Below are 15,314 nucleotides of genomic sequence, written 5' to 3' on the forward strand. Positions count from 1 at the left end.
CACGTTGCATCAAGTTATCAAATTCCCTTCACAATGGGGGATCCGACAAATCCGGGGAGATCAACAGGCTTCATGGAGCATTAATCTAGTGGAAATTGCAAATACAATAGCCAACGACGCAAACATAAAATAGCAATTAAAGAATTCAGTTGGGGATGCTTCTATACGTGCCTCAACTGAAAACACACAAGGTCAGACTGATGTCGATTCAAGACCTGATGTGATTCAAGAGCTAGAGAAAAATGAGAACGTTAAAACAACCGCGGAGGAGCTCGAAACTGTGATATTATTTGTCCACTGGCCAGATAGAAAAGTACATTGGAGCAAATTTGAGCCCAGAAATGAAAGGTAAGTTAATTAAATTTTTGCGTGCTAACGTAGATTGCTTTGCTTGGTCGCATTGAGATATGACAGGTATAACACCAGAGGTGATGACTCACCTACATGTCAATAGTGAATTGGTACATTTGGTCCATATTTGCGAGGCTCTAAAAGCTAGGGACCAAAAATATATAGGTGAATAGTTAGTTAGATCATGTCACAACGAAAAAGATTAAATTTTTTTCCCTGAACAAATGTGCGATTTCTATATAAATATATTGTACTTAAATTACAAGTTTAGTTGTTTTATTGTTACTAGAAAACGTCCAGTCAAACACAATTATTCTCCAAAGTATTTTCGAAACAAACAATCATCAAAAACAAAATTTGGTGGAAAATTCTGTTTTTGAAAAAAATAATAATCAAACATTTCAAGAAGTATTTCAAGGAACTGTCTAAATCCTATGGAAAAGGCGCAATGGTTGGGAAATGAACCACTCAGTAGTGCATTGCATATGTTAGGTGATTATACATTTATATATGCTGCGGGAAACAGTGCACATTTTGACTGAAGGAGATTATAGTGGACTCATCCAAAACACCAGTATTAATTTGACTTTCCAAAAATAGAGCTTTCGAAGTTTTGTTTCAGTAGGTTTTACAGGGTCCACGACACAAAATGTAAGGCCCTGCACATGGAGGTCGGCAACAGCAATATTATAGGTCGTTAACAAGCCACCATATAAAGAATATAATGGCTTTATAAACAGCATTATGTAAAGTGAGTGATCCATTTCTGAGAAACGAAAAGTATAGGCAGAGAAAACACAGCGAAAAATAATCAGAAAAAATTACTGATCGAAAGAAATATAATGAAAGACGACTGTTTTGATTTAGCCATATATATACGACGAAAATAATTGAATGGGGGACCAAATAACCAATATAACAGTAGTCAGTGGCAGCAAACAAGCCACTACGTTGTGAGACAGGGAATTAGCTCACGCCTCTACTTGTGGAGCTGCTACTCTAAAGTTTTCTGCAACTACCGTGGCTGCAGATACATGAAATGACCATAATCATGACTCATGAGTAGCTGGACTTTCTCCTTAAAGCATGTAATACATGCACGTGAATATATTATCTGCTATTACTGTATGGGGTAAAACTGGTTTGTAATAAACGATCGAATGATAGCATGACACGTGGAACCGAAGACAGGTAAAAGGCGAGTCAAGTAATTACCAGTACTGGGAGCAATAGCTGCAATCGACATCGGGTAAATCCCGAAGGGAGCGTGATTAGTGGGAGCAGATCAAGTATTTGCCATCGGATAGCATTCAATGAAGAATATTCTCTAACATTAAATGGGCAACAGTTACAAAGAATATTTGCATTCATAGTCTGCCGTTATATATTCATCAATGACTATTTTATTATCATTTAAGTAGGGCATGATCCTAGGATCTTGTTTCCCTGGGTGTAGCTATAAATAGTAGGCTCAGTATCCATTGTAATATACGAAATTCTTAGCAAAACACATGCTATATTTTATTTTTGCTCTCAATCAAACAACTTTATTTGCTCTTTTACATTAGATTCATTTCTATCCTCGGTTGCATTGCGCTCAGAGCCAGGCTTGCCATCTTCCTTAAATTTTAATTGCTAAGTCTTATTTTTAATCTCATTTCTTTATCAGTTTTGGATCAACTCAGTTCGCTTGTTTATAAACCACGTACAAATTAACTGTACATTTTACGGGTTAATATTTTAGCTCCCATCGTGGGACTGAGACAGATGCGTGATTGCTTTGATCCATACGTTTATTACTAACTTGTTTGATTTTTTCCCTTAGCAAGAAATCAAATATGGCAACTGATGATGCTAACATCACACACAACGTTGAGGGACACGAAGATTTGCCTTAACATGAAGGCTCAACCAGCGACAGTCGTGACGAATGGGATGACCCAACCCCGGTTCATGAAAGACAGTACCCCCCAACACATATGGGAATCAACTCTCGATGATGCAGAGGACGAACAAGTTGTGGAAACAATGAAAATCCTAAGAGAGCAACAGAAAGCCATCATGGGCCACCCCTCAAGGCAGGATCAGGTGATTACGGAGTTGAAGCAAGCATTGTCAGGCGATTACAATAATGAGAGTGGAAGATTCCAAGTTCCCCACAGCATTCCTGCAAATCAGACGATTCAAATAGTTGATAACATCACACAAAGAAGCGAGGTTGGTTTCGACGAAGCCGGGGGGACCTGTAACATACTAGGAAATAACAACAGGAATGATCCCTTCAAAGATAAGCTTCTAAGGTTTATAAGGGAAATGAACGAACCGATGTATCAAAATGCAAAGGAGTTTCACGCTCGAATAGATTAGATTCCGGACGCACCACCAATATTAAAAGGCCCGTATTCGAAAAATACACACATCTAGCTTTAAACCGAGTGCAGCACTAGAGTTGATTCTGAAGAGGTTCACGATGTCGGACACACCAAAACATGATGGGACTTTGGATCTGCAAGAGCACATCACAACTTATACCACGACTATAAAAGGGAACGATTTGGCTCAACATGTGATCGAATCGGTCCTACCGAAAAAGTTTGGTGAAACCCTCACAAAAGGGGCTCAGACATGGTATTTACTCTTACCCGAGCATTCAATTGACTCCTTTGAAATGCTTGTAGATTCATTCATTAAGGCCCATGCTTAGGCCATGAAGGTCTAAGCCAGGAAGATAGACATATTTATGATCGCGCAAGGTGAGTTTGAATTGCTGCGGAAATTTGTGATCAAATTCCAGAAAGAGAGGATGCTTCTACCAGGTGTACCAGCTGAGTGGGCAGCGGAGGCGTTCACAAAGGGTTTGAATCAGAGGAGCTCTAACGTATCCCGAAAGCTGAAGGAAAGCCTTCTCGAATTCCAAGAGACCATATGGGCGGATGTCCATAACCATCGTGAGTAAAAAATAAGAATGGAAGACGATCAACTCGGGTTCCAGACATCAACCAAGGGAAGGGACAGAGACAATAACCAGGATAAGTTCAAAAGCGATTTCGATGCTGATCGGCGATCTTCTAAAGATCGTTTCCTGTCATACGAGTGAACTGAGGGACACAACAACAAAGGGTTTCAGTCCTCAGATAGGTTCCCCCCCGATAGAAGAACTAACCATCGAAAAAACAATAGGTCGTTACAAGAAAAAGAGGTATCGGGGGCCTGGGATTCCACATATCCCAGGTCATCACATTACAATGTCAACATCAGCGTAGTGGAGTTGGTGTTGACCGTAAGGAACATTAAAGAATCATGATTCCCAAAGCCAATCAGATCTGATCCCAGTCAGAGGGATCCTAACTTATGGTGCGAATATCATGGGACTCACAGCCATAGAACTGGGGACTGCCATTATCTGCATGAAGAGGTCGCGACGTTGTTGAAGAATGGCCATTCAGATATTTCTTGAGTGTTCGAGCCAAGAAAAATTATGGCCATAGCCGGGGAAATATGGAGCCTTCGAAGAAAGCAGAAGACTCCCCTCGGTTGGCTATCAACATGATTTCGGAGGGACTGAAACTAATAGCATAACCTTCTTGGTGGCCAAGAAAAATAAAGATATTAGTGACCCACAACAAGAGACTACGGGAATTTGCAGAAGATAACATCACCTTCACGGAAGAAAATGCCAACGGACTTCTTCTTCCACATAATGACGCTCTGGTAATTTCTCTCAATGTCTTAGATTTCAAAACTAAGTGTGTTTTGGTTGACCCATGAAGCTCAGTCAACATCATTCAATGAAGAGTGTTGGAACAAGCAAAGTTGACCGGAAGCATCATTCCGGTGACAAAGCTCCTAGCTGAGTTCAACTTGACAAGCGTGACAACTCGAAGATAGATCCTGCTGCCCCCGAATGCCGAAGGAGTAACCAAGACCACCTTATTCGAAGTGGTAGACGACAACACGGGCTGAAACTTAATCCTCAGAAGGCCACGGATACATGAGATAAAGGTTGTGCCATCAACATATCATTAACTGTTAAAATTCCCAACCGCAAAAGGAATCAAGAAAATAAGAGGAGATCAACCAGTAGCAAGAGATATGAACACAATACTGATTTCCAACAGTAAAGGGAATGAGCCCAGTAAATAGCAACTACAGTAACTGATGCCTTCTCCCTTTCCAAATGAAGATGATAAAGGCGAGGAGTCATCGGAATCCTACCAGGTGCCGAGATACTTTTAGGTACCGGAGAATACGGATGCAACGAAGTTTACTGCAAAGAACTTGAGCAAGTAGTTGTATTTGAAAAATTCTTGGAAAGGAAATTTCACTTGGGGACAAGACTCAATCCCGAACTCAGGTTAGATTTTATAAATTTTCTTAAAGCTAACGCAGACTTCTTTTCATGGTCGGACTCGGATATGACAGGCATTCCATTGGAGGTGGTCATGCACAAGCTAAGCCTAGACCCGAGCTACCCACCAGAAAGGCAGGAGAAGCGTCTGATTGACATGTCTAGAAACAAGTTTGTTAAAGAAGAAGTAACCCGATTACTCAATATCGGTTCCATACGGGAGGTAAAGTATCCAAAATGGTTAGCCAACGTAGTAATCGTACCAAATAAGAATAACACGTTTAGAAAGTGCGTCAGATCTAAATAAGGCGTGCCCTAAAGACTCGTTCTCATTGCCAAATATTGATAAAATAATTGATGCTATGGACGTGCACGAATTGATGAGTTTCCTTCATGCTTACTCCAGGTACGATCAAATCAAGATAAACACAGAGGATCAGGAAAAAAACTTCGTTCATAACAAACTTTGGCACATATTATTATAAAGTGATGCCATATGGGCTTAAAAACATCGGAGCTACTTATCAGAGGCTCGTGAACAAAATGCTCGAAAATCAAATAGGCAAAACAATGGAAGTATACATTGACGACATGTTAGTCAAGTCTTTGAATGCAGGAGATCATTTGAAACACATCCAAGAAACCTTCGATATCTTGAGGAAGCATAACATGAAACTCAACCAGGAAAAATGTGCGTTCAGGTTGGTCCCGAAAAATTCTTGGGGTTCCCGGTCTCTTAAAGACGGATCGAGGTAAATCCTGACAAAGTCAAAGCTATTGAGGTCGTTCTGGATCAATTGACAAATGTAAAGGAGGTACAAAGATTAACCGAGAGGTTAGCATCCATAAGAATGTTCATCTCAAGATCTTCTGAGAAGTGCCATAATTTTTTTTCACTTCTGAAAAAGAAGAACAATTTCGAATGGACCCTAGAATGGCAACAGGCCTTGAAAGACTTAAAAATAGTAACTATAAAGTCCGCCATTACTGTCAAAACCAGGGGAAAGAGAACAGTTGCTAATATATCTAGCGGTTTCGGAAGTAGCGGTAAGTCTCGTTTTAGTGCGAGGAGAAGAAGATACGCAATTTCCTGTCTATTATGTTAGTAAAATATTGTCGGGAGCGGAGAACCGCTATCCGCACCTCGAAAAGTTGGCCTAGCTCTCGTAGTCGCCTTTTGAAACCTTAGGCCTAATTTTCAATGCCACCCTATAGCCGTTGTGACAACCTTTCCCTTAAGGAATGTTCTTCACAAGCCTGAGTTGTCAGGCCATTTGGCTAAACAGACAGTCGAAATTAGTGAGTTCGACATTGAATACAAACTCAGAATTGCGATCAAGTCGTAAGTTTTGGCTGACTTTGTGGCTGATTTCAGTCTGGGTTAATGCCCCTAGCTGCTAAAGAGGTAGTGTTGGTGTCGGAAACGACATCAGGAGTTTGGACCTTTGCCCGTTTGGCATTCACAAGATTAGGGTTGTTCAAAAAAAAATTATTTGGTTTAGCCGATAAACCGTCCGATAATCGTTAATCCGATATCAATCCGTATATTGTGTCATTGGATGACTAGCGGATTACTATATTTATAATTTGATAACTGATAAGCCGAACCGTTAAGCATAATTATCCGCCTGATCCGCCGATAAGCACCCCTAGGTTACTCCATAAAGTCCAACATTTGAATGCATGGGAACAAGGGTACGTATATATATATATGATGAACCTAATTTTATTTTATTTCTTAAAAGAAAAAAGCTTTTAAAGAAGTGCGAATGCACATTTACCAGCCGGAGGACAACATATTTGGTCGTCAAGCTCATGTCTGACCTAAGTGGGGAACCAGTCACTACAGGTACACGTGCATTATTGTGTGAAGTGGTATATTTGCCTATTTCGCATCTAATTCAGAAAACCTTATCTTCATCTTCTTAGCTCCCTCTTTTACTTGGCTGTTCACAACACTGAAGTCGCATTAGTTTCAATTTTTGCAAAAGTGAGTTTCAAAAATTTCTTTTAATAGCTATAATTAAGTTCTAATAAAAACAGTTTCGCCACTTAAATATCTGAGACGGAACGGTCCTACCATCACACTAACTTTGGGCATGTTATCGTCAAGCTAGAATATTCTTGGACCCCCTGCCCATTAAATTCTGTCTGGACTACGTTCGTTAGTACTCTTAATTATTTTATTTAGTGTCTCACTCCCGATGTTCGGTACCCGCATTGGAGCCCGACTATATCCGGATTCGCGTCGGGTAAGGCCCCATTCGGGGGTAGCGCTCCCTACTAAGAATTTTTTCATACCCAGGATTCGAACTCGAGACCTCTGGTTAAGGGAGGAGCAGCTCTATCCACTGCACCACAGCACTTGATGGTAGTACTCTTAATTATAACTTCAATGTACATATGCTTTGCCACATTATTAGTTCAGACAGTTAGCTACAGTAATGGAATCTGAGGATGGAGGCCCATTGATTCATAGAAAGATGGGGAGTAGGCCACCATCACCATGGGTGGTGCCCTGAATCTCCACGGGTGCTTTCGCTGCTTGTTTTTCTGAGTACTCACACAGAGCATTTTTCATTCTGCTTCTTCGAGTACTATATATCATATAATAATAACAAATTAATTAATAATAATAATAATAATAAAAACCAGAATACCAATAATAATAATAATAATAATAATAATAGTTTACTATATAGATACCACACTAGATGACTCACCTAAATGTTGAGTCTTTCTTTGCCATTAACTCGATAACATAATTAATCACATGGTAATAATACGCACTATAGTCATAACGTCCTTCTCAATGGTGGACTTATGGGGTACGTTGTGGTTTTTTAGTTTGAGAATGTACAACCTGAGTTCCCAATTTAAAATCTTAAGACGATGAGTGAATAAGTCTATATTTGTAGAAACTTTATTTTTTTTGTTTTAAACTTTAAATTTGCTTTTGTTTTTTGTGTCTTTCGTTCGAAAATCTAAAGTAATTCAACAAGCTAATAACTAATGAATGAAACTGGAATATAAACTTAGGCTATAGTATAAGTTAAGAAGTGTAACTAGAGTAGAGTTATTAGCTCGATGCGTTGAATTAAGAGAAGCCAGAGTGGATTCATAAAAATAATTTGGAGTAAATATGCTAGAAAATTAACTTATCAATACTTGACGTAAAAATAGCACCGGCTAGCCAGTTTTCGGACTGGTCATTTAAAAATAGTCAACGTTTGCAAAGTCATTAAAAAATAGTCACTATTTTGCTGCAACACGGAAAGTTCCAGCATAATATACTGGAGATCGGTGCACCTGTGTATGACCTTCCAGCATATTATGCTGGAACTCTAACACGCGGAAAGTTCCAGCATAATATACTGCAGTATTTTTTTGGATTTTGAACAGTATTTTCGTTCAGATTTATCTTTTCATGAAAAGTGATTAAATTTCGATTACTTTTAAAACTACGACTATTTTTGAATGACGCCTGTAAATCTGACTATTTTTGAATATCTTCCATACTTAACTCCTATATTTATGCAAAGTTTTGAGCCCCCAGTCCAAAAAATAAAGAATCGAGGGTAGCCTAGGTCCATTATAGACTAAGAGAATTCTTCCATAATCCATGTGGGACACATACATAGTCTAATATGACTCAGTGACGTAGCGAAATTTTCGACTCAATGGTATAGCCAAAAAATTTGTCAAGGGTGTTCAAATTTAAATAAGTCAATAATTTTTTTTTGGTCCAAGAATGGTATACCAAATTTTTTAATTCAAACTATACAATATTTATCTAAACAATAATTTTTTTAATAGAATTATAATTTTATAAATCAAAATTGAAATAATAAAACAACATTAAAAATTTGACTAATAAAAGTAAACATGAAACCAAAGGGAAGAGAGAGTCGAGAGGATTTGTAGTGTTAAGGGTGTTTAAAATCTAATATATAACCACATGAAGTACTTAGTATTTATCTTATATATATGGTATAAATTTATGGCGAATTTGGCTACGCCACTGATAGGACTAGTATATATACTTCATCTGGATTATGAGAGGACAAGAGTTTTAACTCCAGAGTTAAACCAAACACTTGAAGAAACAAATGGGATCACTAGTAAATGAGAGCTTCAGCATTGAGCTGCAGCAGCTTGATGCAGCTAGTACTGATACTGCAAGGAAGGAGAGGACTCAGTGGCTACTGACTTCTCCTAATCCACCAAGTCTTTGCCATGAACTCATTAATACAGTAAAAGAAACTGTTTTGCCCCATGGAAAAACCACAAAACAATCAAGAAAAGGAGCTTTTTTCTCATTCATGCAAGGTTTATTTCCAATTCTTAAATGGGGAAGAAATTATAAAGCTACAAAGTTCAAGCATGACTTAATGGCTGGCTTAACTCTTGCCAGTCTCTGCATACCTCAGGTAATTAAAGCTATGGTTCTTACATTTCTGTTCCTCAATGTGGCTTATGTAACATTTGATTAAAATATCAATTTGCTTTCAGAGTATTGGATATGCTAATCTTGCAAAACTTGATCCTCAATATGGCTTATGTAAGTTTCAAACACCAGTGTTTGCTTTGGTTCATCTCAGTTTCTTGTTGTACTTAGTTTATGTGTGTTTTCTCTTTTTGTTTCAGATACAAGTGTTGTTCCACCATTGATATATGCTGTGATGGGGAGTTCGCGAGAAATCGCCATTGGCCCTGTTGCTGTTGTATCACTACTGCTTTCTGCTATGGTTCCCAAACTTGTAGACCCTGCTGTTGATTCTATTGCTTATAGGAATCTTGTATTCACTGCCACATTCTTCACCGGTGCATTTCAGGCTGTTTTTGGACTATTCAGGTACTCCTTCCTTTTTATTTTATACGACCGTGTTTGATTTAGCATGAAATTTAAGAAAAAAAAAACGTGCTTTTGGCATGTAACCAAAAGTATCTTTTGAACTTGTCGTCCAAATATGCAATAACACAGGGAGTAACAAATTTTTTTGTCTTTTTTTTTTTTGTTAAATTATATATTATAAAACTTGGAAAGGATTGTAAAAATAGCTCTGCCTATCCTGGAATATGGTTATGAATTTACAGTACTTAATTATCAGGTTGGGATTTCTAGTGGATTTTCTTTCACATGCTGCAATAGTTGGGTTCATGGGAGGTGCAGCAATTGTAATAGGCCTCCAACAGTTAAAAGGTTTGCTTGGAATTAACCATTTCACAACCCAAACTGATGTGGTGTCTGTACTGGAAGCTGTTTTCAGATCATTCAATAAGGAGCCAGTGAGCATCTTCTTTCTCTTATCTGTTGCATTTTTTATCTTACTCTTGGCTTACTAAAATTTTCCTTTTGCACCTTTATAGTGGTTTCCTCTGAATTTTATAATTGGCTGCTCGTTCCTCGTCTTCATCCTAATTACCAGGTTCATTGTAAGTAGCTACTTCTTTTCTTCTTTTGATCATCTTTTTCTCTTATTTTACGGTAACTATATCCTGCATTTTATTCATCTCTTGGGTACTTGATAAACTACAGGGAAAAAGAAACAAGAAAATGTTCTGGCTACCAGCAATGGCTCCTCTTGCATCAGTTATACTATCTACTTTGATAGTTTATCTTACAAATGCTGATCAACATGGAGTCAAGATTGTAAAACACTTCAAAGGGGGTCACCCTCCAAGTTCAGTTCATCAATTACAGTTCAAGGATCCACACATTGGAGAAGTCGCGAAAATTGGACTAATTTGTGCTATCGTCGCTCTTACTGTCTGTCTCTAATCTTTGTTTCTGTCTTCCATTTAATAGTTTCTCAAATTAGATGATAATATTCTTATACCAAATACTGTCAAATTCTCCTCAGGAAGCCATTGCTGTAGGCCGATCTTTCGCTTCAATCAAAGGCTATCATCTTGATGGAAACAAAGAAATGACAGCCATGGGATGTATGAACCTTGTGGGATCTTTAACTTCTTGCTACATAGCAACTGGTAAGCTGTCAATTAGACAATTTTTTTATTCATTTTAGTACTATACTTTAATTTTGCTACTGATAAGTTTTTACTATAACATTGTTGCAGGTTCATTTTCAAGAACAGCAGTGAATTTCAGTGCAGGAAGTGAAACTGTGGTGTCAAACATAGTTATGGCAATCACAGTACTCCTATCCCTAGAGTTGTTAACTAAGCTATTGTATTATACTCCATTGGCTATACTTGCATCAATTATCATATCAGCACTTCCAGGATTAATTGACATAAATGAAGCATGTCATATTTGGAAAGTGGATAAGACAGACTTCATTATTTGCATTGCTACCTTCTTTGGAGTACTCTTTGGCTCAGTGGAAATTGGTCTTCTAATTGCGGTAACTAAGCCTTTCCCTACATCTATATGCCTAATTTACAGCTTCTTGGCTAATTATATGAATTTCATCAACAAAAAAAAAAATATATAATATATATATATATATATATATATATATATATATATATATACATAAAATAATTCTTATATAGCTGACATCAACTTGTTTCGGACTCGGATAACTAGAAGAAATAGACAGTCATGTGAGTCATATGTGTTTATTTCTAAAATAAATAAATATATACATAAAATAATTCTTATATCGTTGACATCAACTTGTTCCGGACTCGGATAACTAGAAGAAATAGATAGTCATGTGAGTCATCTCTGTTTATTTTTTTTTTCTTATTTTTTATAATGTAGTTTTATTATGTTAGCGACAGTTGATTCTAGGTGATGCTCTTTCCCTTTTGCACCATAAGGGGTCGTTTGGTAAGGAAACAAGTTATCTCGGGATTAATTATCCGGGAATTGTTATCTCACATTTCTATAGGGATAAAAATAGCACTACAATCCCGGGATAAGTTACCCCGGAATTAATTATATTGCGCTTTTATCCGTAGAATAAACTCACCTCAAATTTAATCCCTGGATTAGTTATTCATTACACCCAGTACCATGAGAAAAAGTAAAAATAACCTAACAATATTTTGTCGCTTATATCTCTGTTGGATTTATTGCAGGTTGGCATCTCATTTGGTAAAATAATAGTTGATACAATTCGACCAAGTGTAGAACTACAAGGTAGACTTCCTGGAACATACACCTTCTGTGACATTACTCAATTTCCTGTGGCCACTGAAACTCCAGGAATCTTGATAATTAGAGTCAACAATGCTTCACTCTGCTTTGCAAATGCTAATTTCATAAGACAGAGGTATAACTTTAATTTTAATAGAGGAAATTCAAAATAAAAGCTAAATAACTCTGATTTTCTTGTTCAATATTTATCTGTAAATTTCCTTTCTTTTTAAAGGATATTAAGGTTGGTCAAACACACAAGTGAAGGGCACATCCAGGAGAAGATTAATGTCTTGGTGCTCGATATGTCCAGTAAGCATTACTAATTGCACTATATCCAGTATGTTTTTTTTATTTTTATTTTTTTGGTTTTAATATTTATAGGACAAATTAAATTTCTTATTACTCTCTCCGTCCAAAAGGATGATACTCTTCGGATTTTGAGAGTCAATTTTTTTTTTTATAATTTTGATCATGAATTTAGACATAAAATGTGTAGATTTTTAAGTAAAATTTATATATTTGGAAACTATATAAAAGGTACTACAAGTCACAGTAATTAATAATGTACAATATTTAAAAGGTACATAAAAAAGTCGTGGTCAAAGATTAACTCGTTTGAGTCTCGAAATTTGAAAATTATCATCCTTTCTCGGACCAAGAGTATATTTTATAGGAATATATTTTTATCCTTTTATTACTTGTTGAAGTTTTCCCTTTCATTTATTTGTTTATGTAATTCTCTGTGCTTCACTAATCTGAGGAACTTAGAGCGATTTTTTCATAAAAGTTCTAAAAATTACAGAAAAGGTAAAAAAAAAAAGAAAAGAAAAAAGAAACACACTTAAAGTTTACACAGTAGTGGTGTTAAATGAACTGTTTGAGTCAAATCCGAGGGTTAAGCAGGTTGAATAAATAAATTAGTCGCGCCCCAACACCTCAAAAGGTTAGTAGGTCAAGTAACAAGTCATGACATAACTTGATTACTAAACCTAACTCTGGATGGATTAGGCGGGTTACATAGTCTAATATCTAAACTGACACCTCCTTTACACAACTAGATTAAAAGATTAGATTTTTGTAGTTCTTAAACCAAAATAGAGGATATATATAATTAGATAGATGAGAAAAGAGTTCAGTGTAATTTTTAATTTTTAATCCTACCTCTCTATTACGACATCGATTACATTCTTTGCAGATGTAATGAATGTGGATACATCAGGAATCGTGGCATTGGAAGAGTTGTACAGAGAATTGATTTCCCAGGGCATGCAAGTCAGGCTCTAATTTCCTTTTACTTTCTAATAATGTGCCTAATTTATATAAGTGCATAGTAATTTATACTAATAAAAATGACGTTTTTTCTTTCCCTTTTTTCCTTTTGTGCAGTTAGGTATAGCTAGCCCAAGTTGGAAAGTGATTAACAAGTTGAAAGCAGCAAATTTTTTGGATAAACTTGGGAAAGGATGGATTTTTCTCACCGTGGGTGACGCTGTAGATGGCTGCTTAACTAGCAAAATGGACGTCTAAGAAAATAACAATTGTTGTAAATCTAATGTCGTTCATGCTTGTTGAGGTACAAAGAGGTGTGATTGATACGATGGAAAACCTTTCAAGAAAATGTCTTCCCAAAATAAGTTTTTATTTTTTTGTTATGGTGGTTGATTGGTTGAGTGAAATATGTTTTGGATTTTTTCTATTAAGATTGATAACAATAGTAATAAATTGGATATGTAGTTCTTTGATGAAAAGTTTTGAGTAGTAAAGATTGATGTAATGCCTAAACAAGTCGTGCAAGAAGGTATAATATGCAGATGGACTATCCATTAGATGGTGTTGGTTAGGGGGAGCTTATTTGGGTTAGAAAGCTTCTTTTTTATCAGTTTAAACGACTTTTTTCAGAAAAGTTCTGTTCCGAAAACAATTTCGAACATCTTTTAAGTATTTAACCGTAAAATACTAGTTAGGAGAATTATGGGTTTCTCCTTGCGAAAGCAGATTTGCAGCAACTACAACTTGTGTTACGAGTAGGTAGAAATTATCACAAAGCGAAAAAATTTCTTGATTTTCACAGCCTAGATATCTTCTACAAGATGTAGAGAATTCAAATCTAACGGTCATTATTTCCCATAAGAAACATTAAGAAAAGCTTCTTTTTCTATGCTCATAATGGTGTATTTATAGGTTATAAGCAGAGACATATCCAATATTTAATATTTATGAGTTCCTGTAACGATCTCGACTAAATTTTCAATTGTAACTGGGTTCACATTCAAACATTTATACATATTTAGTAAATTTTTCGAACACATTTACATTATTGGGACAAAATCGACTGAGTTCACGTGAACCCGTAGATGGGGAGGTGGGGAGGTGAATCCACTCCTGGTTATAAGTAGGGTTTTAGGAAGACAAACTAATGGGCTAATGAGCTAATTAACACCTCTTATGGATGGACCCGACCCAATAGCTTCTTCCAACAATTTTAAGAATCATTTCATCAAGAAAACTGTCCAAATCATGTGGTAGGAAACCAGCACTGAGAAGTTAATGCAGTAGTGCATTACATATGTTAGGCGATTATGCTTGGAGGGGGAACAATGCCAATTTTGACTGAAGGAGATTATATTGGAGTTATCTGAACACCAGTATAATTATTTGACTTTCCAAAAATAGAGCTTTCAAATTTCAATTATGTTTCATAGGGACCAGGAAATGTTAGGCCTCTACATGAAGGTTGGCAGCAGTATGGACCGTTATCAGCATGCCACCATATACATAATCTATGGCTTTATAGGAGCACTATGTAAAGTGAGTGATCCATTTCTGAGAAACGAAAAGTATAGGCAGAGAAAAGGCAAGGAAAAATAACCAGAAATATTACTGATAAAAAAAAACAAATAAACACTTTGATTTAACTCTGATATAGTCATGGAATGAGTAGGGGAACAAATAACCAATATAGCAGTAGCAGCAGCAGGATCTCCGCAAAATTGTCATATTGTAAACCCACTGTACATCTAAGAAAGGGAATTAACGATCGAGCTCTCACCTAAACTTGTGGAGGTGCTGCTCTAAAAGCTTGAGTCAATTTGGATAGCTATATATATGTAGCCAAATTTACCAATAAGAGAACTTAACAAAGCATAGAAAAGTGAATTTTAGGTTTAGTTAGTTAGATATACAATAGCTTTTACTCCCTCCGTTTCAACTTATGTGAACCTATTTCCTTTTTGGTCCGTGCCAAAATGAATGACCCCTTTTCTTATTTGGAAATAATTTACCTTTATGCAATGATTTATAGCCACATAAAATATATGTGCCTCATTTTACACCACAAGTTCAAAGGTCTTCTCTCTTTTTTTAAACTCCGTGTTCAGTCAAATGAATTCACATAAATTGAAACGGGGGAGTATTAGTTTGATTTGATAGTTAAACAAATTATATAAAAATAAAGAAATATATTTTTCTTACGTGCAATTAATCTTTCAAAAAGGCAGTCATTGT

General features: G+C 36.5%; 1 protein-coding gene across 1 annotated transcript; it reads left to right on the top strand.

The window, feature by feature from the left end:
• The first annotated feature begins 8,729 nt into the window (after positions 1 to 8,729).
• Positions 8,730 to 13,573, top strand: LOC104249581 (low affinity sulfate transporter 3-like). Its single transcript, XM_009806027.2, has 12 exons — positions 8,730 to 9,129; positions 9,212 to 9,260; positions 9,347 to 9,554; positions 9,811 to 9,988; positions 10,070 to 10,135; positions 10,239 to 10,469; positions 10,564 to 10,690; positions 10,781 to 11,067; positions 11,750 to 11,943; positions 12,043 to 12,119; positions 13,006 to 13,082; positions 13,197 to 13,573. The coding sequence occupies exons 1-12, from the start codon at positions 8,809 to 8,811 to the stop codon at positions 13,335 to 13,337; spliced, it is 1,956 nt and encodes a 651-aa protein (XP_009804329.1). The 5' UTR covers positions 8,730 to 8,808; the 3' UTR covers positions 13,338 to 13,573.
• The last annotated feature ends 1,741 nt before the right edge of the window (positions 13,574 to 15,314 follow it).

This window comes from Nicotiana sylvestris, chromosome 4 (assembly GCF_000393655.2).
Source record: "Nicotiana sylvestris chromosome 4, ASM39365v2, whole genome shotgun sequence".
NCBI lineage: Eukaryota > Viridiplantae > Streptophyta > Magnoliopsida > Solanales > Solanaceae > Nicotiana > Nicotiana sylvestris.

What these genes read in the sequence shown, in the direction of transcription:
- LOC104249581 (XM_009806027.2), top strand. Translation starts at nt 8,809, where the DNA reads ATGGGATCACTAGTAAATGAGAGCTTCAGCATTGAGCTGCAGCAGCTT. An exon ending in GTGCTATCGTCGCTCTTACT is followed by an intron (nt 10,470 to 10,563) that starts GTCTGTCTCTAA and finishes AATTCTCCTCAG; the next exon opens with GAAGCCATTGCTGTAGGCCG. An exon ending in AAATTGGTCTTCTAATTGCG is followed by an intron (nt 11,068 to 11,749) that starts GTAACTAAGCCT and finishes GATTTATTGCAG; the next exon opens with GTTGGCATCTCATTTGGTAA.